At 34.5% G+C, this 25,341-nt stretch overlaps 1 protein-coding gene across 3 annotated transcripts in view; it reads right to left on the bottom strand.

The window, feature by feature from the left end:
- Positions 1-25,341, bottom strand: part of LSAMP (limbic system associated membrane protein) — a 771,452-nt gene that overhangs the window by 59,458 nt on the left and 686,653 nt on the right. For all 3 annotated transcript variants that reach the window (XM_003763605.3, XM_031959689.1, XM_031959687.1), the window contains exon 4: positions 3,851-3,985. In XM_003763605.3, the coding sequence (XP_003763653.1) occupies positions 3,851-3,985 (135 nt within the window). The remainder of the gene's footprint in view (positions 1-3,850; positions 3,986-25,341) is intronic.

Here is a 25,341-nt window from a genome sequence, read left to right on the forward strand (position 1 = left end):
TGTCTATATATCTGAATATTTTCTTCATGAAAAAGGGGAATGTTCTAGGAATGGCAGGCATTAAATAACATTGCCTAAAAATTGAAATTTATTACATTTTAACAGAAGCAAAACAAGTGATTACTGATATGTTAGTCATTCTTGAATTAACTATATGTGTATAGTCAGATAATGGACTTATTAGAGAAAATATTAAAATTAATACAAAGCTAGAAGAAAGATTAAAATGAAAATGAAGACATTGCATACAATTAAAAGAAGCCAAACCTGATTGATTAGGCAAAATTATTGACACTGAAAAATGAGCACTGGCTTGAATAAAGATCATTGACACTGATTGTAACAATTATATCTAGAAATTTAAGCAATTTAAATGAACTTCCATAATAAGGATACCAAAATAGCCTAAAAATGGCCACAATAAACACTTCATCTATTTGCCATTTGGAGACAGCCAGAAGCCAAGGATTTGTAAAATCCCACAAAGGATAATGGTGGAGGATTTTAAGTAGAATTGCCTTATAAACCAACAAGAAGCAATGTAAGGAAAAACAATTCAAAGAAAGCTTAGCAAGAGACTTAATCAATGAAAGTCATCTGGTGGGAATTGAGGAACTGAACTAAAAAGAGGGTAGTAAACAGATGGAAGATGGAGATCTACAGAAATTTTTCTAAAAAGTCTTTTTTCACCATCAAAGACTGTGGAAACACTATATTTGGACTCTTAACATTCACCATAGTCCTGACTATGTTAACAGAAGTAAAAATGCTACTGAAGAAAAAAAAGATAGTTTTGATCAAATATATACAGATGAGGTCTTTGCTAGAGGTGACACAGATTTAAAGACATCGGGGAATTGATTCTTAAGACATCTGAAGGAAAACATAACAAAGAAGTGGATAGGACTTCACACCTCTGAGGACTGTTTTGAGGATGAGATAATATCTGTAAAATCTTTTGCAAACATTAAAGTCCTGTGTAAATGCTAGCTGGTATCATCATCATCATCATCACCCCCTACGGAAGATAGTTTTGTTATTAAGTTCCTTCAGTACCCCTCATTCTGTGTCACCATCATGACTTTTCTCTTCCACTGACACTTGTTTATTACATCACTCATGGGTCCATCTAATCATTCCTTGGAAAATAAGCAATTGCTTCTGCAACAGAATGCTCTTTCTCAAAAAACAAACAAACAAACAAACAAAAAACTTAAAACTGTTTCTTACCTTCAAGTTTTCAGTAGCCCCAACTTCTTCCCTTTGTATATTATTTATGTAATACCATTTTACCCCAATTCCAGACATGGATTAGAGTTCATCCCTATCTTTTCAGGTCCTTTTCATCTTGTTTTTTACACTGAAGCCTTTCTCCCAATACACTGCTTTCTGCATAAAAATAATTCTACAATGTCCTTTAGTTCCTTAAAAATCAAACTTGGCATCTTTATCTGTATTCTACAACCATTCAAATCAGTCAAGATGAATAGTATAGTTGCAACAACTTATTGATGAATTGATTTTTTAAAAGTTTTCAACCAATTGCTATAGTGTCACATAAACTCAGTCTGAGAATATATTGGAAGAAAGATGATTCTTAAGGGAATTAGTGTCTCATTGTACTTTCTAAATTTTGTTCAGGATTGAAATCAAATTTAGAGGTTACTTTGAGATAGCACAGTATACTTGTGAAATATTTCTTAGTTGTGATAATAAATACTAGAGATTCTCAGGGGCTCTCTTCAGAGATTTATGGACAAATAGGTAAAAGGAATTTCATAGAAGCTTGTAGCTCTGTTTCTACTTTGTGATTCAGTTGTCACTAGCAAAAAAGTCTCCAATTTTCATAAAATCTCTTCCTTGAAAATTGACTGTCATTTGGTCATTCTATGCTACACTTTGGGGATAGTCAAGAAGGAGCAATGTCAGACTAATTGCACTAATAATATGGCCTAGGCTGATAGCTTTGATCTTAGGAACAATCTGCAATCCATGCCACTTTGAAGTTTCACACAATGGAAGCATAAATATTTTCCATGTACTCCATGATTGGGCTCCATGCAATCTAATTAAGATGAAGGTCAATTAATATAAAATGAAATCTTAACTCCAAAAGTCAGGAAAGTGGTAGATGATATTGGTGAGGATGTATGCACATAAAAGAAGTGAACTAACCTAATTATAAACTTATATAAACATTCAGAGAAAATGCCTTTCATCTGAAAAAGTCCCAAAGCACTTTATAGCATGGAAATTTTTAATTTGTCTCTGAAACTATAAATGTCTGTCTGTCCACCCCTCTCTTTTCTTTTCCTGATCCCTTTCCCTGTCTTTTCTCTCTCTTTTCTTTATTGAAGATTAATAATAATGACATATCATAAGAGTCAAGAGGGCTATGAAAAAAAATAAAGATTTTTAAGATAACTCACGTGCCATTAAATAAAGCCCTTCTTTCCTAGAATATCAGTTCCTTGAACATGTAAGGCAGATAGATGACAATTCTGTTTTGAAACATCTGTCATGCAGGAGATTCACAACCTCCTTCAGAGACTGTCCCCCAAACTCCAGATGAGTGTAATGGAATGGGGAATATAACAAAGCAGAAAGTAATGGAACTAGAGTGGAAATCCACTTTCATACACTTCAGAATGGGAATTCAGTGATTGTACAAAAGGGCAGGCCTGGGCAGCTAGATTATCCTGTCACTAGGTAAAAATTTGAAATGGAGATATCTCAGTAGAAAGATGTTTCTTTTTGTACAGTATAAGTGAATTTAAAAAATGCTTTGCTGGGTGACATATCACAGAGTTTCATTCCCCTTCTTCTTTCACTCATTTTTATTTTCTATTCTTATTTTTGTTAAACAGATAAACTTTTTATTAGAGGCTCAAAGTGCTTTTATTTATTTACCTACTAATAATGCATATTAGTGAACATAATTTCTAGTCATTTTGATGAAATTATCATTAATATTCATATTATTAATAATATTAAAATAATCAATAATATTATTGAGCAATCCTCAATCCTTTGATATGAATGACAGTTTGTGGCATCTGAACAAAGAAAGTTAAGGGACTTGATCAAAACCTCAGAGTCATCCAGGAAGTCAGTATTAACTTAGTTATCATATTTTAAATTTATATCCCTATGTATTTGGCAACTGATTGAAAAAAATATATTATGAAAATAAAATTATTTATATGTTATTCTTCTTTGGAGAGAAATATAGCCTCTGAAAATCATAAGAATTGGGGACATCTGAATTTCTGGGTTTGTTTTATCCATGTTTATAATTATTTGATCCTTATGCTGTCTGAATATAAAAATAATATGGCAGGCCAATAAGAAATTACATTTATTGTATTCTATGTGTAATGTAGTTCAATTATTTATGTGTATATACATTTATATTCATAGCCATATATCCCACTTCTAGAGAGTCTGGGGAACTAAGGGGAAGAAAGAGGTCATCTAAGACTCAGGAGCCATTTTGTAAATTCCTGTTTTTACTAGTTGTTACTGCTAAGTAGATGCTAAGTTCAGCTGTATCTAAGTGCTGAAATAATGCTCCTTTAATTTTTGGCCTCCGGGAACAAAGCTCCAATAACTCAGTCCTAGTTGTAGCTCTTAAAAAAACAATCTCTTAGTGATTATCTTGGCAGAGGTGTTCTCGGATCTCAGGACCACATTTTACTATTGGAAAATCTAAATGTAACCCAGCTCTGACCAGAATAGAATTTTTGTTTAACCTGAAATGCCCTTGGCTACTGTTATCTGGAATCTTTGGAATTTATTTTCTCAGACCTCTGTGCTAATTGCATTTGTGATTCATACATGACATACTCACAGTTCACAGTGACCTTGACTTGTTTGACATCTGCTGAGGAAACCTCATTGGCAGCTTTGCACTCATATTTGCCTGATTGCTCCCTTGTGATTCCAAGGATCTCCAGGTACTCTTCTTCTCCTTCAAATTCTCTTCCTAAAAATAGATAGATCAATGAATATCATATTTATATCAGCAAAAGAGCACAAGGAATATACACACATATGTATGTATATATGTATCTGACCCTATTTCCTATTTTATACTACTGCACATATACTCTACTAACATAACTTCCACACTTTTGAAACAGCCACTGATTCTGCTGTTCAATATTAAAGCATGTCACCAATCAATTTTTTAAAAAAATCATTTCTTATTAAACACCTATTACGATGTTCAAAGCATTGAACTAGTAGGTTTGAATATATGAAGATTAAAAATAGAAGTTTCTGCCTTCCAGGGGTTTATACTTCATTGGGGAAATTGTAGTTTTAACATGTCCATAAATAACTATGATACAAAGAAAATGGAGCGGGGGGGGAGGGGGGAGGAGAGGAGAGAAAGCAAAAGAAAGAGAAACAATGAACACGAACAATATCAACTAGGCCAGTGGTTCTCAAACTTTTGTTTTCAGTATCTTTATCCTATTAAAAATTATTGAGGATCTCTCCAAAGAGTTTTTGTTTATCTGGATTATATTTATAGACATTTACCATATTGGAAATAAAAACTATTTTTGAATTTGTAGACCCTCTAAAAGGGTTTCAGAGATCCCCAGGATTCTCTAGACCATACTTTGAGAACCACTGATAGGCTAACAGAGAAAGTTAGATGAAGGAGTATCTGAGCTGGTTCTTGAGATTCTAAGAAGCAGATTCCAGGCATGGGGCATGGCTTGTGCTAATACGCAGAGTTAGGAGATAAAGCACTGACTTTAGGAACATCCGGGAGTACAGTAAGTTGGAATATAGAGCTTCAGAAGGAAAGTAGCATGGAATAAGACTGGAAAGTACTAAGTACACTGTCTGTCACATCACAAATATTTAATAAATGCATTTTAACTTTACTTGATTCATCTTGATTTGGGCAGGTAGGTAAGAGACTGTGGAGGGCTTTCAATGCCAGACTCTAAAGTAATATGTATTTGATTCCTTTGAAGAGGGGGAGTCACAGAAAATTTTTGAGCAGAGGAGGTTTGCTTAAAAAGGTTGTTTTAAAAAAGTTTTATCTTATGATATTTGTGGAAATATGTATAGAAGAATTGTACATGTTTAACATTTATTGGATTACTTGCCATCTGGGGGGGTGGGAAGAAGGGGGGAAAATTTAGAACACAAGATTTTATAAGGGTAAATGTTGAAAATTGTCCAGGTATATATTTTGAAAATAAAAGGCTTTAATTAAAAAGAGAGAGAGTTCACAAAGAAAATGCTTTGCAAATGTGAAAAAAAAGTTTTGTCTTAACAAAAGATTATTTTGATCCGTATGTGGAATGGGTAAGGAAAAGATAAGAAACAGGCAACAGTGATTACAATTTTGTAATAATTGGCTATAGCAGTAGTTTAGGCAAGATATGGTGAAGACCTGAGCTATGCTGGTAAGTGTATAATTGGAAAGAAGGGGACAGAAGTGAGAGATGTTGGGGTGGCAGATTTAATAAACCTTGACAAAATGAGAAGATGCACAGTCAGGGAGAAGCAGGAATCAAAGGTAATAAACTTGGATGACTCAATGGATGGTGATACCATACAGATTAATTTCACATGTCTTATCAAATTGAAGGGCAGGATGTTAACGGTAATTGGGTACTCTGGAATAGATCAAGGGTCCCAAGGAGTGAGCTACTCATAGCTTATCTAGTGATAAATGGTAATTAGAAATAAATCACAATACTAGTAAAATCGTATATATTTATCTTCCATAAGGAATTTGTCCCGTCTCTTCTTTATTCTGGCCCAACGGTCCTTTTCAAAAAATATAAATGATAAATTAATTGACTCCTTAGGAGGGAACTCTATATATGAACCATGCGGAAGAAACAGAGAGCATATATGTACTGTTTTTTCTGAATAAGTGGAATAAAAGTATAATTAAATTTTCTTGGAAAGTTGGAAGAGGGGTAAAATAGGGTGAGGAGTTTAATCCTGCTATAGAATCTTATACAGGCACAGGCTTGCTTGTGATCATCAATAATCAGTATCTATTTTCATATACTGCAAGATGTTTTCCTTTCCAGAACATTCCCTGATGGTCACATATACATAACTCTTATATTTTTTGTTAAGTTGTTCCAGTGGTGTCTGGCTCTTTATGACCCCATTTGGGATTTTCTTGGCAAAGATCCTGGAGTGGTTTGCCATTTCCTTGTCCAGCTCATTTTACAGATGAGAAAATTGAGGCAAAGAGAGTTAACTGATTTTCTGAAGGTTAACACAGCTAGTAATAGTTTGAGGTTGGATCTGAACTCAGGTTCTCCTGATTCCAGAGCCCTCATTCACCATATCACATCTCTTTCTATATATATATGTATATATGTACAGAGAGAATTAAAAAAGGTAATAAGAAATTTTTTCTATCTGTGCTTTTGCCTATATATTTCTTTTTGTTTTCTTCTATGTATTTAAAAATGCTTCATTGATGCTCTAATTTTTTACATAGTTTTTTTACATAGTTTGCTATCCATTAACTCATTTCTCCCCCTACAAGTAGAAGACTTCTTTTATAACAAATATATGCAATTATGCAAAAAATGAATTTGCGGGTCACATAAAAGCTTGCTATTTGACAAAAATCGCTGGGAAAACTGGAAAATAATATGTCAGAAACTCAACAGAGATTTACATCTCACATTCCTAACACCCAAAATGGATATACAATTTGGTCATAAAGGATGATATCATAAACAAATTAGGAGAACAAGGGATGATTTATCTATTCAGATCTTTGGAGAAGATCTAACTGGAGAAGATTCTTTTATGACCAAGAAGATTACATAAATATATATTAGAAATGAGACCTTTATTAGAAATATTGGCTGTAAAGATTTTTTTCCCATCTTTGTACTTCCCTTTTAATTTTATTTCTATTTCTTTTATTTGTGCAACTCCTTTTTAATTTAATGTAATCAAAGTTGTCACTTTTGCCTTTTATGATGTTCTATAGTTCTTCCTTGATCATAAATTCTTCTTGGTCATAAAAGAATCTTCTCCAATATGGGATACAGACCCAGTAATGGCACTCCTGAGTCAAAGAGTATTCAATTTTATAGCTCTTTGGGCATAATTCCAAATTGCTTTTTAGAATGTTGGGTCATTTCACAACTCTACCAACAATGCATTAGTGTCCAGTTTTCCCATTTATCATTATCTTTTCCTGTCATCTGAGAGGTGTGAGGTGGTACCTCAGAGTTGTTTTAATTTGCATTTCTCCAATCAATAGTGATTTAGAGCATTTTTCCATATAACTGTAAATGGCTTTAATTTTGTCATCTGAAAGTTTTCTGTTAATATCCTTTGACCATTTATCAATTGGGGAATGATTTGTATGCTTATAAATCTGAAACAATTATTTATATAAAAATTTGATAAAGGAAAACAATGTGCACAAATGTTTGTAACAGTTCTTTTTGTGGTAGCAAAGTATTGGAAAAGGAGTGAATGCCCATCAATTGGGAATGCCTAACCAAGTTGTGGTACATGAAAGTAATGGAATATTATTGTTCTATAAAAAATGATGAACAAACTGGTTGTAGAAAGGCCTGAAAAGATTTACATGAACTGATGCTAAGCAAAACAAGCAGAACCAGAAATACATTGTACACAATAACAGTAAGAATATACAATGATCAACCACAAAAGACTAGTTTCTTCTCTCTTCAGTGATCCAAAGCAATCCCAATAGACTTTGGACAGAAAGTCTCATCTGCATCCAGAAAAAGAACTAAAATTGAATGTAAATCAACATATGCTATGTTCACTTCTTTCTTGTGTTTTTTTAACTCTCCCATGATTTTTCCCTTTCACTCTGATTTTTCTCTCCCAATATGATTCAAACTAAACTAAACTAACTTTAAATAGTTACTAAAAATAAATAAACTTACTACAATAAAAAATAAAATGGAGACATCAACAAAAGTAGTCTTCAATAATATGTTCCCTCCTCAAATGTTCCATTATTGTGCCTCCTCTAACAACATTAATATGCTTAAGACCCTATAGTTATACTTAATCACATTCCTTGGCATCCCCTATCAATCCCCAATGATTTGAAGCAAAATGCCTTGTTGTGACCCGGGCTCCAAATAGCATGAAATTAAATCACGCATATCAGATCATCCCAAAGGCAGTGTCAGCAGTAGCTGAAGCACATAAACCTTCTTGGACCAGGAGGCTTGAAAGAGGAAGCTCTCAGAAGTCCTTGAGAAAGCACAAATTGACTGCTCGAGATGTATTTTTAACTCTGTTGAATTTTCCATACTTCCTGAGACTTATGTAATTGGTTGATTTTTCCTGAAACTTTGTACCTTTGTTATTTTTCCTCTACTGTACAATTTACTCTTGGAGAAACAGCATGTCTTGGATTTAGTGAGTTCTCCTATTGTATACTCTCCTTAATATCTCTTATCTGCCTTCCCCTCCCCAGCATTTTTTATATATTATCTGGTTAAGCTATGATACAGATCCTCAACATGAATCCTCCCCACTACCAGAAAAAATTAGTAGAACCCAGTGAATATTCTACAACTCAATTAGGGGTCCCCCTGTTTTTCCAACACGAAAAGTAGCATATTGTTACCATTAGAATGCTGGAAATGGATTCAAGAAAACTTGAGTTTAAATTCTACCTTTGATACTTAATCTCAGTGACCAAATTGCTTAATTGTCCTGAATTTCTGACACTGGTAGAAGACCTGAAGTTGGAGATAAAGGACTTTGTTTCCAGTTCTGTTTCTACTTTCTTTTAGTGCCTTCAACATCACATTATCTCTTCTACATTCCTACTCAGTTAAGGACGTTGTATCCTCCTTTAGTGAGTAAATATAGGCCTTTTACCTTCAGTATATTCAGTTCCCTTTATTTGTATTATCACCTTCCATTCTGTTCTTTATTCCAGAATCTGATGAAAAAGTGATCTTTCTCACCCAGACCAGTCCTTCACAGAACTTTTCTCTCATTTCCTCCCTTGCACTAATCAGCTCCTTACCTGCTGTTCACAAAAACATTCAAGTTTGCTCTATTCTTAATTCTCACTAAATCTTACTAACCTCTTAAGCTATCATCCTATTTTTTCCTCTTTTTCAAAAGGAAACTCTCATAAAACAAAAGCTATCTAAATGCAATGCCTTCACTTATTCTCTTTTTACTTGCTTCTTAATTCCTTGTAATTTAGATTACAACCTCACCATTCAACTTCCATGACTCCCTTCAAAGCTTCCAATTTAATTTACAATTGCCAAATCTAATGACATTTTCTCAGTCCTCATCTTCCTTGATCTCTAACCTCATTTGACACTGTTGATCACCCACTCCTCCAAGTTACTTTCTCTTCCATGTTTTTATGACAATATTCTCTCTTGGGCTTCCTCTTATTTCTCTGAATACTAGGCTCATTAACACCCATATCATATCTCCCCCAAATGTACATATTCCCCAAGACTCTGTCCTGCATCCTCATTTTTCTGTTCCTTTTCAAATGGTGATCTAACCCACTCTCATAGGTTTATTATCATTATGAAAGTGACTCATAGAACTAAATTTAATCCTAGATTTTTTTCTTTTGAAGCTATTGGGATTAGGGTGATAGATTCAGGGTCACACAGTTAGTGTCTGAGGCTGGAGTTGAACTCCAGGCTTTCTTAATCCAGGGCTGGTAAACTATTTACTGTACTACCTCCCTCCCTTCCTCCCTCCCTCTCTCTCATTCTTTCTTTCTCTCTCTCTCTCTCTCTCTCTCTCTCTCTCTCTCTCTCTCTTTTCTATCCTTCATCAAAGGGTATATATTAGCCACTTCAAACTAGATGTCCCACAAAACTTGACATTTTTGAAATGGAAAATGTTTTCATTCTTCTCAAATCTACTCCTCATCTAAATTTCTCTATTTCTGTCAAAGATATCATGAGCTTTCCTGTCATCAAGTTCTGCCACTTTGTTCTTTGACTTCTTATAGTCCCTCACACCTGTATCAAGTCAATTCCCAGACTTTTGATGCTAATTCCACATAATATTCTCTTCTGTTCTGTTTTCTTTAATTTGATCGCTTAGTTCAGATATTCATAATCTGCTGCTTGAACTACTTTAATAGTTTTCTAATAGCTGAATTAAGTTTATATCCATTTAATTTTATCTTTCATGAACATGCTAAAGTGATTTTTACTAACCTTTATGATGATCTTTTCATTCCCTTCCTGAAATTTATAGTTCAGCCTAATTGGTCTTCTTGTTATTCCTTATAGATATCTAAATCATATCTTTCCATTGGCTCTCTTCCATTCCTGAAATGCAGTCCCTATTCATGGTCACCTCTTAGAATTCCTTGTTTTCTTCAAAACTTAGCTCTAATACTACTTTCTCCAGGAAGCAATTCTTTATCCTTATTCCCATTCCCTGTGCAAGTCATTTAACTATCTTTGCTTCAGTTCCCTCATCTGTAAAATAAGCTGGAGAAGGAAACGCAAAACCACTTCAGTATCTCTGCTAAGAAAACCACTAGTAAGATCAGAAAGCATTGGACAGGACTTGAATGATCCAATAGCAATTCCCATTCCTCCCAAATTATCTTGTATTTGATTTGTGTATATTTCATAGGAACATAGATTTAAAGATATTTTAGAGGCTATTTAACCAATACTTCCCTTAGTTTTATAGATTAGGGAACTAGCAAGGAGGTAAATGGTATATCCCAAGAAAGAATGTTTGAATGCAGATTGAAGCATACTATATTTATCTTTTTTTCCTTATGTTTTCATTTCTCTTTCACAACATGACTAATGTAGAAATATGATTAGTATGATGGTACATGTGTAACATATATCAGATTGCTTATTGTCTTGGAGGGAAGAATACAAAAGTCAAAATCTTATAAAAGTGGATGTTTAAAACTCTCTTTACATATAATTGGGAAAAATAAAATACTATTTTAAAAAAAGATGTAAATGGTAACTGTAGGCTATGAACCTGTGTCCTCTAACTTTCAATGTATTGCTCAATCATAGATCTTTCCATTCTAGATCTCTAATCCTATGTTTCCCTCTTTGTCAGTTTCCTCAATCTGTAAAATGAGAGAGCTGGAATCTGAAATGTCTTCCAACTTGAAATGTGTAGTTTTTTGTCTATACATTTATTAATTTATAGGTAAAAGGGATCTTAGAGCCTCAATTGTCTTTAAGTCTCAGTTTTATAGATTAGGATACTGAGATCTAAAGAAGTGAAGTTACTTGATCATGATTATATAGCTAGCTATTCAGTGTCTGAGACAGGATTGAACTCCAGTCTTTCCTGACTCCAAAATCTACCTGCCTATAGTTACAACACATGAAATTATCGATAAACATTATAAGTGTAATTTTAGGAGTTCATAGAACCAGAGATGTAAAGTTGTATAGTACTTTAATGGTTGAGTCCAGACCTTTCATTGTACAGATGAAAGAGTTTAGGTCCATCATGGAACAGGCCCTTTACCAATTGACATTTTTTCCTATTGCAAATATTTCTTTCATTCTTATAACCCATTTTGATGACTAGTTCTCAACTCAACAATTCTATGATCATGTCTAGTCTGTTTTCTTGATACAAACTCAATTAATTTTCTCTGGTTTACAAGATTTTGAGGCTCCTTCTATTGATGAATTAATTGTTTTTCATTTTAGGAGTAACCTGGCCCCACTCATGCCCCCTAGTTCCTGGTTACAAAATTATAGCTTTTGCCTCTAGTCTCAGTCCACCTGAAAATGTTTACTAGAAATATAAATTCAGGGGGCAGCTAGATGGTGCAGTGAATAGAGCACTAAATTTCTTGATTTAGAAAAGAAGTGTCTGGAATCAAATTTGGCCTCCGACACTTAACACTTATTAGCTGTGTGACCTTGGGCAAGTTACTTAACCCCAATTACCTAAAAAAAAAAATAAGAAGGACCTTCCATTTTAACACAAACATCACATTGCATACCCTTTGACCAAACAATGCCATTATTACATCTATCTCCCAAGGAAATCTTAAAGGAGGAAATAGGATCCATATGTGCAAAAATGTTTGTAGCAGCTCTTTTTTTTATGGTATCAAAAAATGGGAAAATGAGTAGATGCCCATCAATTGGGGAATGGCTAAGCAAATTGTGGTATAAGATGGAATATAATTGTTCTATAAAAAATGATGAACAAGCTGATTATAGAAAGTCCTGGGAAGATTTACATGAACTGATGCTAAACAAAACAAGCAGAACCAGGAATACATTGTACACAATAACAATATGCAATGAATATGCATGAACATGCAATTATCAGCTATGAAAAATTTGGTTCTTTTCAATGGTTCAGTGATCCAAAGCAATCCCAATCGACTTTGGACAGAAAATGCCATCTGCATCCAGAAAAAGAACTATGGCGACTGAATGTAAATCAATACATGTTATGTTCATTTCTTTTTTCTGTTTTTTTCTCTCTCCCATGGTTTTTCCCTTTTGTTCTGATTTTTCTTTCCCAACATGATTCAGAAAGCAATGTGTATTAAAAATAAATGAATTAAAATAAGAAATATAAGTTCAGTATTTTACATTTTGAAAACCTCAACCTTTTCCCCACTTTTTTTCAGGCTTTATTCTTCATTCTATTTATTTTGGTAATTGATGTTTAGTTTAAATTTTCCCTTTCTCAGTGTTATTCCATCTTTCCTGTTGATATCTCACTACTAGACAAAATAACTCTTCATCTTCCCTAGGTACTATATGTACCTTTCAAATTTTTGCATATAATTAGCATATCTTCCTTTTTGTCACCATTTACCAAAGCTGCACATTTCAGTTCTTTTTAATATTTCTACATTCATCAGGTGGAAGGCCATCAGGCCAAGAGTGAGAGTAAAGAAACCTCTTCGTTTAGTTATTATATGAAAGCAAGTCAGTTAAGAATAATTCAAAGGAAGGGGTTAAAGGAAGTCCAGATGACTATAGGTACTGTGAGCTAATGGTTGTTTGTACACAATGCAATTCTGAGAGTAATGATCATGTCTTTTTTGTATGTACAAATTAGTGCTATCCAAATATACTTATTTCTTCTTTTATAAGCCTAGAGAGAAACTTAAATTCAATGTGAACCCATATCCATATATGTTCAATCATTTCAGACATGTCCAACTATTCGTGGACCTTATAATGGGTTTTCTTGACAAAGATACTAGAGTGGTTTGTCATTTGCTTTTCCAGCTCATTTTCTCAATGAGGAAATTTAGGCAAACAAGGTTAAGTGACTTGCCCAGAGTCACACAGCTAATGAGTGTCTGAGGCCGGCTTTGAATTTGTGAATAAGAATCTTCTTGATTCTAAGCCACTGTACCATTATTGGCTTAGAAAATCTCCCTTTGTTTCTTCTGCAGTATATCCATCTGGGAAAGTGAATAGAGTAACATTTATATGCACAGTCTTTTACTCATTAACAATGTGTCCTTATTACTCACAGTTCCCTGGGACATGCCCACACAGAGTCTCATCTTTTGAGTGACAAACCACCCACCACTTAACTGAATTACAGCTCTTTGGATTTTAAAAAAAATGTTTTTGACACTGGTATGGAGCTGATAAAAAAAAAAAAAAAGACTGCTTTTGGTTATTTTTTGTCTTTTAAAGTAAATGCTCTTTCAGACTTTTTATTTGGAAAGAGGCAAGTCATTTTGGGGACATCTAGGTGGCACAATGGATAGAGCTCTGTGCTTGGAATTAGAAAGATTCATCTTCCTGAGCTCAAATCTGGCTTCAGACACTTATTAGATGTGTGACTGGCAAATGATTAAACTTTATTTGCCTCATTTCCCTCACCTGTAAAGTGAGATGGAAAAGGAAATAATAGCAAGCCACTTGCCTAAACCATTTGCCCCCAAAACCCCAAATGAGATCATGAGGAGTCCCAATAACAGCAACAAAGTAATTTTTCACCAATAAATGAAGGGAATTATTAAAAATGCAACACCAGGATTGATAATTCCATAGACAGCAAAGCATTCTTGAAATACAGATATTTCCTTTTAAGTGTAAGGGGGACTCAAGGATTTTCTTATTCATTCAAATGGAAAGAAGAGTGAGAAATGTTAGTAACTGACTTTTTCCATTCAACTTATCTATTGCTCAACCACATGGGAAGTGCTTGGGGTTTAAACTAGCCATTCCTATTATCTCTTGATTTAGAAAAGTTATGGGGAAAGAAGCAAATTCCTTATGTATGGGGTTGGGTAATTCTGAAGAGAGATTTGTAGAATTCTATTCAGAAGGAAGCACCAAGAGTAAAGTCCTTCCTTGGACAGTGGGGTGGAAAGAGATAAAGTATACAGCTATGTTAACAGTGGCCAAGAACTGTCAATGAGGATCAGAAGAACCATGGAGGGGAGTATGAAACTAAAAAGCACCCAGAATAATATATACAGTGGGAAACTACATAAGAAACATAGGGGCAACTTCCATAGTTAAGTGAACAATATTTCTAAGTGCTTGATGTTATCAGAGCCTCAGGATATAAGGTTTTTAATTAGCCAAATTATAATTTTCTAAGGTCTCTGATATAAATTCTCTTTGTTTCTTTTCACCTGTAAATAAACAGTTATACTTTGAGCTTTGTGAACTTGTGTATTTATTAGGAGAATTAGTCCCTATATCCTTGAGGGAAAAATACATCAGAAAATGAAGTGTCCATATTGTTTGGATGGGGGCAACCAGTTAGAGAAAAAGAAGTTTTTCTTAGTGTTTTCAGGTTTGCTTTACTAAGAGGGTACCTGTGATAAATGGTTGTATGCACATTAGCCAGTTTTAGAATATTTATTCATCCCATACTCTTATCCCATCCATGTTATATGCACATATACATATATGTATGCAAACTCACATATACACAGTTATTTTCAAGGAGTCCCATAAACCTTACTGGTTTGCTTTTTCATGAATATGTGTTGAGGAAAGTAGTGATAGTGGAACAGAAACAAGATATCACATTTAACCGTTAAAGATAGAAATAAGGATTACAAATCAATAATGCCATTTGAAGTTTTCTGTAGCAACTTCAAATGCTGAAGCCAAGTTTCTGTTCTTACATCACTTTTCATGCTGTTGTTTTTTTTCCTAAGGACATGTTCACTGGCTCCTCTTTTCCCTCCTCCCCAACATTGTACAATATATTCACCAGCAACAATCAAATAAAGGAATAAAAGCAAAGAAGACTGTGAATAGTGTTCTATTTGTATTTCCAGCAGTGATAACTCTTACCCTGAAGTCCTTTGAAGTTTATGTTTTCTCAGCTTCACAACCTTATTCAGAGTTTCTTCTGTATCATATAGTTAAACTATCCCATGGTTGAAAGAATGTATTATCAAGTGAAATGAGTGAAGGATGGTAAATTAAAAAGGTAATGTGGACATATTGGGATTGGGACAATCATAATAGGAAATCAGGAAGAGACATTAAAGAAATATTTAGAGAGATATGGGCTGAAGGGTAAGGGGGAAATGAAGAAGGATGAAATTAGAGGAATTAATGGGATTAATTCTTGGAAGTTAGGGCGTTTAACAAAGAAAAATTCTTTATGCTACAGAGTGAACTTCAAAGAAGAGGGAGAAGGTGAAAGAGAATAATTATATTATATGGGTAGGTGAAGAGGGACAGAATGTTTCATGGAAGTAAGCATTGTTTAAACAGCAAAGCACAAGGGAGTGTGGATTGTAGAAGTTGGCTTTCTTCCTTCTGTAAACTCAGGGGTTGCAGTTAGTAGCCAAAAACCAGGGGCAAGCACAATGGTAAGGAAGATTCAAAACTGGCTCTGGTTCCATGAAAGAGAATAAGCCAAGTGATGAGGAACACTCTGGCATTATTTTCCTGGCATCTCCAGGAACCAAATTCATTATGGTTTGCATTTTCATTTTAACATACAGACAGTCAGGTGTTTGCTCTAATTTGAAGCTGTAGATTCCATTTCAGTTTGTTTTTCTGTCTCTGGCCATAGCATTTTAAAATTTCATTTTCCTTCACAATTCATCTCTTTACAACTTGGTCAGCTTTCTTAAAGTTCTGTTTGTCCTTCACCATTTTGAACATATTCAAAATTTTAGGATAGGTTATTCCTTATGGTTCCTTGCATGTATCCCTTTCAATAGGATGTGAATTCGAAGAAAGGAGATAGTTTTTGGTTCATTTATTTGTTTTGTCTCTCTATGCCCAGTGCCTTAATAAATGCTGTTTGGATATGACTGAATTAGATTGGATCAGTAATACAATAATTTAGAATAACAGGAGGAAACAACTGAAGTCAACTTCTTGAAAAAACAGTAGTTTAGGGAGAAACAGACATTGTATAAGCTTTCAAAGATAAGAATCTTGTCACTGGCTGATGAGTCAAGTTTTTAACATCCCTAGAAATTAGATTCTAGAATCTAAGTGTAGAATTAAAAAGTTGCAAATGAGATTACAGTCATGATTGAAATATATTCTTAATGTAGTTGCCAGTTTCTATTGATCAATAACAATATATATATGTGTATATATATATATATATATATATATATATATATAGCCAAATAATAAAGGGAGAATGTTTGAAATATCTGAACCGTCGTCTAGGCAATTAAAAACTACTGGATACATGTCATTTGAAGTTTTCTGTAGTAACTTCAAATGCTGAAGCCAACTTTCTGTTCTTAGATCACTTTTCATGTTGTTGTTTTTTTCCCCTAAGGACATGTTCACTGACTCCTCTTTTCCCTCCTCCCCAGCATTGTACAATATATTCCACAGCAACAATCAAAGAAATAAAAGCAAAGAAGAGTGTGAATAGTGTTCTATTTGTATTTCCAGCAATAATTCTTCCCCTCATGTCCTTATTTGGAAATCTATTATGTAGGACATTAGACTTGGAGTTAGAAGGATCAGGGTTCAAACATTATCTTAGATACTTAGTAGTTGTGTTTTTCTTAGGAGACAATTTAGCTAGCACTATAAGCTGACTGTTGACCCTGGAGTCAAGTATACCTCAGAGTTCAAATCCAGCCTCACACATTTAGTAACTATGTAACTCAAGTCATTTAACTTATATCTGCTTCAGTTTCCTCCTATGAAAAGTAGAGATAATAATAACATTAAGGATAAAACGAGAACAAATTTTCAAAGTTTGTAAATCATGTAAAGTTGTAAATCATAAACCATGATGTAAATGCTAGCTATTATTTTGCAGATAGTATTAGCCTTTCTGTACCTCAGTTTCCTCATCTGTAAAATGAAAGGACTATATGCTGACCTCTAAACTTATTTCCAATTTAAAATTTTTGCTCATATTAATTCACGATTGAGTTGATGAAAGAGTACTATCACACATGAAAATGCTAAAGTAGTAAACTTTTGTATAAACAAATTGTGATCCAAATTGAAAGCATAAATGCTGAGGCACTAGCAAAATGCAGAAATAATGAAAAACACATAGAGTTAGTTATTAGCTAAGGAAGACACATGGAGATGAATTTTGAGTTGAGAATGGAAGAATCTGAGGAACACATTGTGATAGAAAGGATGAGGGAAAGGAATGGAAGTGTAAAATCATTCTGGGGTAAGATTTTAATGAAATTTGTTTAGAACACAGGCCCCCTAATCATAAAAGAATCTAGTGACATGGCAGGATGACAAGCGAGAACTTCAGAAGAGTTGTGGTAGTGTAAGGAAGATGTCTTCCCTCTGTTAATTATTTCCTATTTATCTTGAACAACTTGCTTCCTATATATTTGTTTGCATATAGATTATATAACCCCCCATTAAATTATAAACTCCTTGAGGGCAGTAACTCTCCACTGCTTCTTTATATGTCCTCAGCACAGTTCTCAACACATAGGAGGTGCTTAATAAATGTTTGTTGATTGATTGATTGTTGGTCCCTTTCAGGTCTAGACAAATAGATGAATCCAGATGACATTTGGAGAAATTTGAAAAGTTAGGCAGAAGAGTATATAATTACGCCAACATTTTATGGATCAAGTGAACTCCACAGATCACAAAATCTTTATAAGTCATAGTCATAGAGAGTTGCTTGACATTCACCCAGATTTTTCTATAACCAGAGCAGTAGTATCTAGGGGGAGATTGAGACATAGCTCTTCCTCATTCTATGCCCTACATTAGGTTGGCCAGTTTGAATGTGATAGATAATATATAAAGGCAAATAAGATTCCGATTATCCCTTTAACACTGTAAGCCTCTGGGGCAGGGGAAGGAAGAAAAAGTTGTCTGTTATGACCAAGAAGGGACAGAATTAGAAAGAAATACCAATTTGTCATAAAAAACAAAGAGAGCAGTTTGGAAACATTTAAATCTGTGATTTCATTTGTTATTGGGACATCCTACCGAAAATTTGTGATTTCAATTGTTATTGGGACATTCTATTGGAAATGTTTTGTGAGGACCAACACCTGAACAAATTGAGCTAGGAAAAGTTCCTGTCTAAAGAAGAAATTCTGAGTGTCATCTATCAGTTTGAGGTGATTAAAATCACGCAACTTGATTAGCTCACTAAAGGTGTTCTTTTAGAGAAGAATTTATTCCATAATGTAAGAGAACAAATAACTTCTATAATTTATGCCTTATACACACACACACACACACATTAACTTACACATCACATTATGAGTATTAATGGATGTTGAACATGTGAATGAATGAATTTATTTTTGAGAAGCAGCATAGTGTAGTGGATGGAGCACTGGTTTACATTCAAATCCTGTCTCAATCACTTCTTGTGCTGCCCTGGTCAAGCTATGCAACTTTTCTTTTCTCAGTTTTTTGATCTCTGACATGAAAAGGTAAGATTCAAGACTATGATGGAGCCAGCTTGTACTGGATATTGAGAACTGACTACTAAATTTTCCATGTGAAATCACCCAATGCTACAAATTAAGACTTAGGTGTTTTGTTGATTATCTAGACTTGACAGGGGAAAGAAAATGTTAAAAATACAGATGATACTTCAAAGTGCATCCTCTGTGTGTGTGTGTGTGTGTGTGTGTGTGTGTGTGTGTATGTGTGTATTTGGAGAGACAGTTGTTAAACATTTGCCACCATACTCCTTGTTGGATTCAATGATATTTGAGGTTACCATTTAGCTCTAAATTCATGACCCTATAATAAAAGTAAAATATGAGGGGAAAAAAATATTGTAAAGGCAATATGGCATAGTGGAAATAGTGCTAGGTTTTGATCCAGGAGGTCTTGGTTTAATTCCTGACAATGACTGACAATGCAGGTAAATCACTTAGCTTTTCCAAGACTTGGTTTCTTTATCTGTACAACATGAATTATGTTTGCACTATTTAATCCAAACAGTTGTTAATGAAGGAAGTCCTTTGTAAATCTTAAAATCTATAAAATGCCAAATGTCATTACAAAATAATACTTTTCTTCACTACCACTCTTGCTCAATAAACTTAAGTGATTCCCTATTACCTATTGTAACATATATCAAATCCTGCTTTGTCTTTTAAAACTCTTCACAAACTGGCTCCTTCCTATCTTTCCAAGTCTTCTTATACTTTATTGGCTTCCATGTACTCAATGATCTAGTAAAATGAACTTTCTTTCTATTCTTTAAATGTAACATTCCATCCTTGGACTCCTTAGCTTTTCATTGGATTTCTCCCGTTTCTAGAAAACTCCTCCACTTTACCTCTACCTTATGAAAGCTTTTCTTAGGACTCAGGTCAAATTTTAACTTCAGGTGGCATTTCTGAGTCCATTGTGTTGCTAGTGCCATTTCTCAAAGACTACCTTTCATTTACTTTGTAAAATCTTCTCTATAAATTAAGTACTGTCTTCTCTATTAGACTATGAGCTGCTGAAAGACAGGGTTTATGTTTTTGCCTTTTTTTGTAATCCCAGAACTTGGACAAATATCTGGTACAAAATTTGCACTTTATAAATACAGGATGACTGAACTGAACATCTTATATTAAACAATTTGAGAAATAAAATTGAAATGAAAACTTAATTTGAGTCAAATGCCTTTTGGAGGGTATTGTAGTTGAGGTTGGGGGGCAGAAAATTGTTTTCTCTATGGAATCATTACAAAGAACTAGGAACAACAGATCTTTCAGTGTTATCACAGAATCTATAGGGGTGTCCTCTGGCTGTTATTTATAATGCTGCCATAAGGAAGGATTAAATATGAAAAGAGAAGAAAGCAGCAGTTGCATTTTCTGAGAGCCCCAGAAATCAATTGGCATTTAAAAATTGTGTTAAATAAGCTCAGCAAAGCAATTGAACCAAAGAAGAGGCAGAGTTTTCAGGCAAGCCTTTGAAATGCAAGTAAAATGAAGAAATAAATATCCCTACTAAACTCTTCACCCTTCCATTTTGATTTCCTGTGCTGCCTTACTCTTGTTTGTATTCACGTAAAGATTAGTTGACTGCCACAAGAAGATAATGAGTTGAGTGGACTATTTAGTATAGTTTAAAGAAATTTTCTTGCTTAGACTCAGTAGACCAAGTAATGAGAAAGGGAAAATAGAAGTAGGTTCAAGCACAAAATGATATTTTCAAATTTTTCATTGAAAACAAAATGGATAACCTATCAAATAAGGGATGTCATAAGTAATCAAAAGCAGTTTGAAGTATATTTTAATGACCAGATTGTTCATGGGAAGCAGGGTGCCCATAACTGCAATTATTTCTTGAAAGCTCTTAGCACAAGTAAAATAGGCACCCTCTCTCTCTATCTCAATTATTAAAAAGAAACTGGACTTCTAAAATGTAAAACATCACCCAGAGATATGAGTTTGGTGTGAATAAGATCTAAATGCTAGTGAATAGATCATTGACTTTTGATTTTTTTTTTAAATCTTTGGATGAAGTAGAGTGATGTCACACAAAGTCTTTCAGATTGCTTGAGGAAACTTGGTTATGAGGAGACACAGTCATCTATAAAATTGTAATCTAGTTCAGAACCCACTTTAGGACTTGAAGTTCTTGAAGAGAAAAGGAATACAGACTTCAAAAATTTAGCCAGAAAGAACTAATGGCACAAAGCTAACAGATAAAAGGAGGATAAGAAATAGGATAAAGCTATGACACAAAAGAGAGAAATTGAGAAGTTTCATTGGCCCCCTAGGTATCTAGAAACAAAATGCTTATAAGGTAGTTCCTCAAGGTCCAAGGGAAATTTCTAGAAAGTCTCTCTTTCTTCAATTTCTCATCTCCTTGCCCAAATATTAACATCACTGCAACATACTTAGTTCACTTCTTTACCCAAATAATTCCAGTATCCTGCATTTTCCTTCAGCCATCAAGAGGTCAAGGGCTAGTTGGAGAGAAATATAAATTTAAAAGCAGAGTCAAACCTCTGCTTAAAATTAGGACCTTTCCTAATTGGGAGTTCTGAGAAATTATGATTGTACTCTTAATTTATTGTTTAATATAAGTTCACTAAAGCAATAGAATAGGGAACCGCAAGGAACTAAGAAGACATTAAATTGCCCCTAAGCTTAAAGAGAGCTAATTATTATAACAGGCTATGGCTGATTGCATCTCTAGAGACAATAGTATGGGGAAAAAAGAAAGGTGTAGCTTTCTTTGGTTACCTATATCTGCATCCACTAATAGTACAAAATTCAAATTAAAAATTAAAAGATGAATGTATAGCCCATTTCTCACACTTGGACCCCATTCACCAGAATTAAACAATTTCACACATTGGAAGAGTTGTAGATTCTTGTGAATCACAGTTCCAGGGAATATTTCATTGGGGACCTTTTATGATCATTGTTTCCAGTACACTTAGAGTTAGAATGGGAGAACAATGGGCAGCCCTCCCTAAATGGTAAGGCGAGCATGCCTGACCCTGAAACAAGACATGCTGGCAGACTGGGCACATGAGCTTCTGGAAGGCCAGGGGGCCAAAGCTTAATGGGAAAACAGCAGCAGTTTGTCTCCACTGCTATTTATGTTTCAAGTGCGTTGACAGGCTGTCAGTGCAAGTGAGGGCTAGGGAATTTACTGCCTTTCAGATTACTGCCACAGTCTCTGACTTGACAAGTCACTTCATTTAAAAAGCTCCAGCATGAAGATTCTCTTCCCTCTTCTTCCCCTCTTCCTGCCTCCTTAAATAAAAACAAAAAGCAAGCAACTGGAGTAACTTACAAGACTGAAATGAAAGAACCCCACATGGCTGCTTGTGTTAGCCTTCTACCAGGTAGTAGGATGGGAGAGAAGTCATTTATAAATCTCCCCAGTGTACTGGCCATTTGGCTCCTGACTAGGTCTTCTAAGGAAAGGAGACAAAGTGATTAATTAGTCTGAGTCTGTGGGGAATCAAGATCAAAATGGTGTGTGTAAGGAAATATTTGTGGTAGAAAAAGGGAGTGTGAGCAAGTGTGTGAAAGCCAGATGTGTGAGTTTGGGAGTGAAGAGCAAGAAGGAGGAAACTATGTCCAAGTCCCACAAATGAGTATGCTTAGCAATCTAGAGAGAAAAGAAATGGTTATATTTCTTCTTTACAGCTCAGTTCTGTAGCTATTATTCTCCAACTCTCCCCTCTAACTTTAAACAATCCGGGGAAGATGACTGTGAACAAATAAGATTTGTCCTCAAGAAAGAATTAATGTTTGTGTATGTGTGTATGTGGGAAGAGTGAGGGAAGGGAGAGAGAAGAGGAGAGAGAGAGCGAGAGAGAGAGAGAGAAAGAGAGAGAAAGAAACAGGGAGAGGGAAAGAGAGAGGGAGAAAGGGAGGGATTGAGAGAAAGAAAGAGTCAAAGACAGACAGAAACAGAGGCAGAAGAGAGAGAAAGAGAGCAAGAGGAGAGATAGAGGGGAAAGAAAGTTTGAATATGAAATATAAGTTTTGAAATACTTTCTTTTAAAATAAGAGTTGCCTCAATGGTATTTGCCAGTGGCACAGTGATTAGAGGGCTGGATTTGGAATCAATAAAACTTGGGCTCAAATCCAATGCCTGGCACTTGTATCTTCCTGGAAAAGTAACTTTAAAAAGTATCATAGAGCTAGAACTCCGAAACCTTATAAGTCTTCTGTTTTAAACTCTTCATTTTACAGGGGAAGAAACTGAGGCCCAGAAAAGTATAGAAATTTACCTGATTTTATAAAGTTAGTAGTAGAGACAGAGGACTTAGATTTGAATTGTAATTGCAAATCTGGCACTCTTTCTACCTCATTCTACTTCTTTTCAGCCTAAGTTTGAAAATCAAAAATACCTGGAAGGGTTGTTGTGAGGTAGTTTTGTATATGTATGCATATGTGGAATAATTAGAAAAGAAGTCTTTCTTTGAAGCCAGTAAATAAAGATGAGAAAGGAGAGCATTCCAAGCATGGGGGCAGCCAAAGAAAATGCCTGAAATTTTAAGATACAGTGTGTAAATATTTGTTGTGGCTAATTGATCAACAAACATCTACTAAATGTCTAACACCAAACTAAATATTGGTGATGCAAAGACAAAAGTAAAATAGTCCTGGCTTCAAGAAAAAATAGGTATACATTCAGATATGTTATTAATGTTATCGAGGGGAGTGGACACGTCATGACTCCAATATGGGGTTTTGCCAAAGATACTGAAGTTATTTGTCATTTCCTTCTTTAGCTCATTTAACAGATGAAGAAATTGAGGCAAACAAGGTGAAGTGACTTTCCAGGGTCATACTGCAAGTTGAGTATCTGAGGTCAAATATAACCTTTTTTTTTTTTTTTTTTTTAAATTCAAGGCCCAGAGCTCTATTTACTACCCTATGAATACACATAACAAATACAAGGAAATGGTGGACACTAGTTGCTGTAAAAGGGAGGGTGGGAATGGTGGAGCTAATGCTTCAGGAAAGATTTTCAGCAATAGGGTGGAGTTTGAGCTGAGTTTAAGTAAATCAGAAATTTTGGGGAGTGAAAGTGTAGAAAGAGAAGATTCCAGGAATATTGAAAATGTTCTTTAAGTTTTGATTATTTCATTATGTTGTTTATGGAGAGCTAAAGTGTTATTTTTTTTCCTATAACAAATTCTGGAGGAAAAAATACTCACTCTAAAGTTGAATTTATAAAACCAGTCAGAAGACTAGGTTCAAATCATGAACCTACTTGATAGAATGCCTCCTACAAGTCGCATAAACTCTCAGAATCCCAGACTATTCTCAGGGACAAGAAGTTGCATAAAAAATGTTTATTTGTTTTGGAAGAAGGAGTTTCTCACTTGGAACTGATGAAAATAGTAATGAAATTATAGACCCGGTTTAAAAAAAATTAATTGACTTCAACACCATGGAAACATTTTTCCTACTGGCTAGTTCACAGGGCAGGTTATACTCTATGATATTCACTGTTTCCAAGGAAAAGAAAAATATAAAAGTCTAAGACCACATTTTAGAGGGGGCATTTGTAAACAAGCTACATTAATTCTAACAATGACTACCTGAGACAAAAGTATCTCCTAACCTTGGGAAATATTAAGGAATTTTCAAAAAATTTCTACATGTAGACATGAATAACATAAAATTTACTTAAAGGATATTCCACTTAGGTCATATGAAATTTCTTTTATGGATGAGGAGGTCAACTAGCATCAACCCCCTTCTCCTCACAATAAAAATGGGAATCTAAAGTATTTTGAGTCATTCAATTCAACTTTAAATTCTAACCAAGGCCTCATTTATATATTGGCTTGAACAGATGAAAACTCTTTTGAGAGGAAAATATTGGTGCTCTTTCTCCTTGTGCCTGAGCTGAAGTGACTTGGCCCCCTATCTGGGTGAGATTACAAATGCAGCTCTTAGATTTTCACAAAAGCTACATTGTCTCCCTCACATCTGTTCTAAAAAGCATATGGCTCTCACTTTAGCAAGCATAGGATATCTTTATTACAGGTACTTGTTAGAGAATTCATTCATCAACTGTCTTCAGTGCAAAAATTACCAAAGGCTTGCTTAAGATATTTGGTACTTAAAGGAGCTAGCTTGATGGCTGTTTATTCATTTAGGTCTATCCTATATTATATTGCAAAATATATATAAGATCCACAGAAGCCCTCTGTTTAAACTTAGCTCTGGGGAGAAAGGGGGGAATAAATACATAAGTGGATTGTATGTTTTTCTTTTCCTAAAAATTATGACTATTTAGTCTGGTATGATAAGAATGCAGAAGTCCCTAGATCTTTCTTTGCTACCTGGGCAGGTCCTTGATATCAAGGAGTAGCACTCCTCAATTTTATAAGCCTCAATTTTATAGCCCAACTTATATCCCAAAGAGATCTTGTGCAAGAATGTTTGTGTCAGCCCTCTTTGTAGTGGCCAGAAACTGG

Source organism: Sarcophilus harrisii, chromosome 3 (assembly GCF_902635505.1).
Source record: "Sarcophilus harrisii chromosome 3, mSarHar1.11, whole genome shotgun sequence".
NCBI classification, from domain to species: Eukaryota; Metazoa; Chordata; class Mammalia; order Dasyuromorphia; family Dasyuridae; genus Sarcophilus; species Sarcophilus harrisii.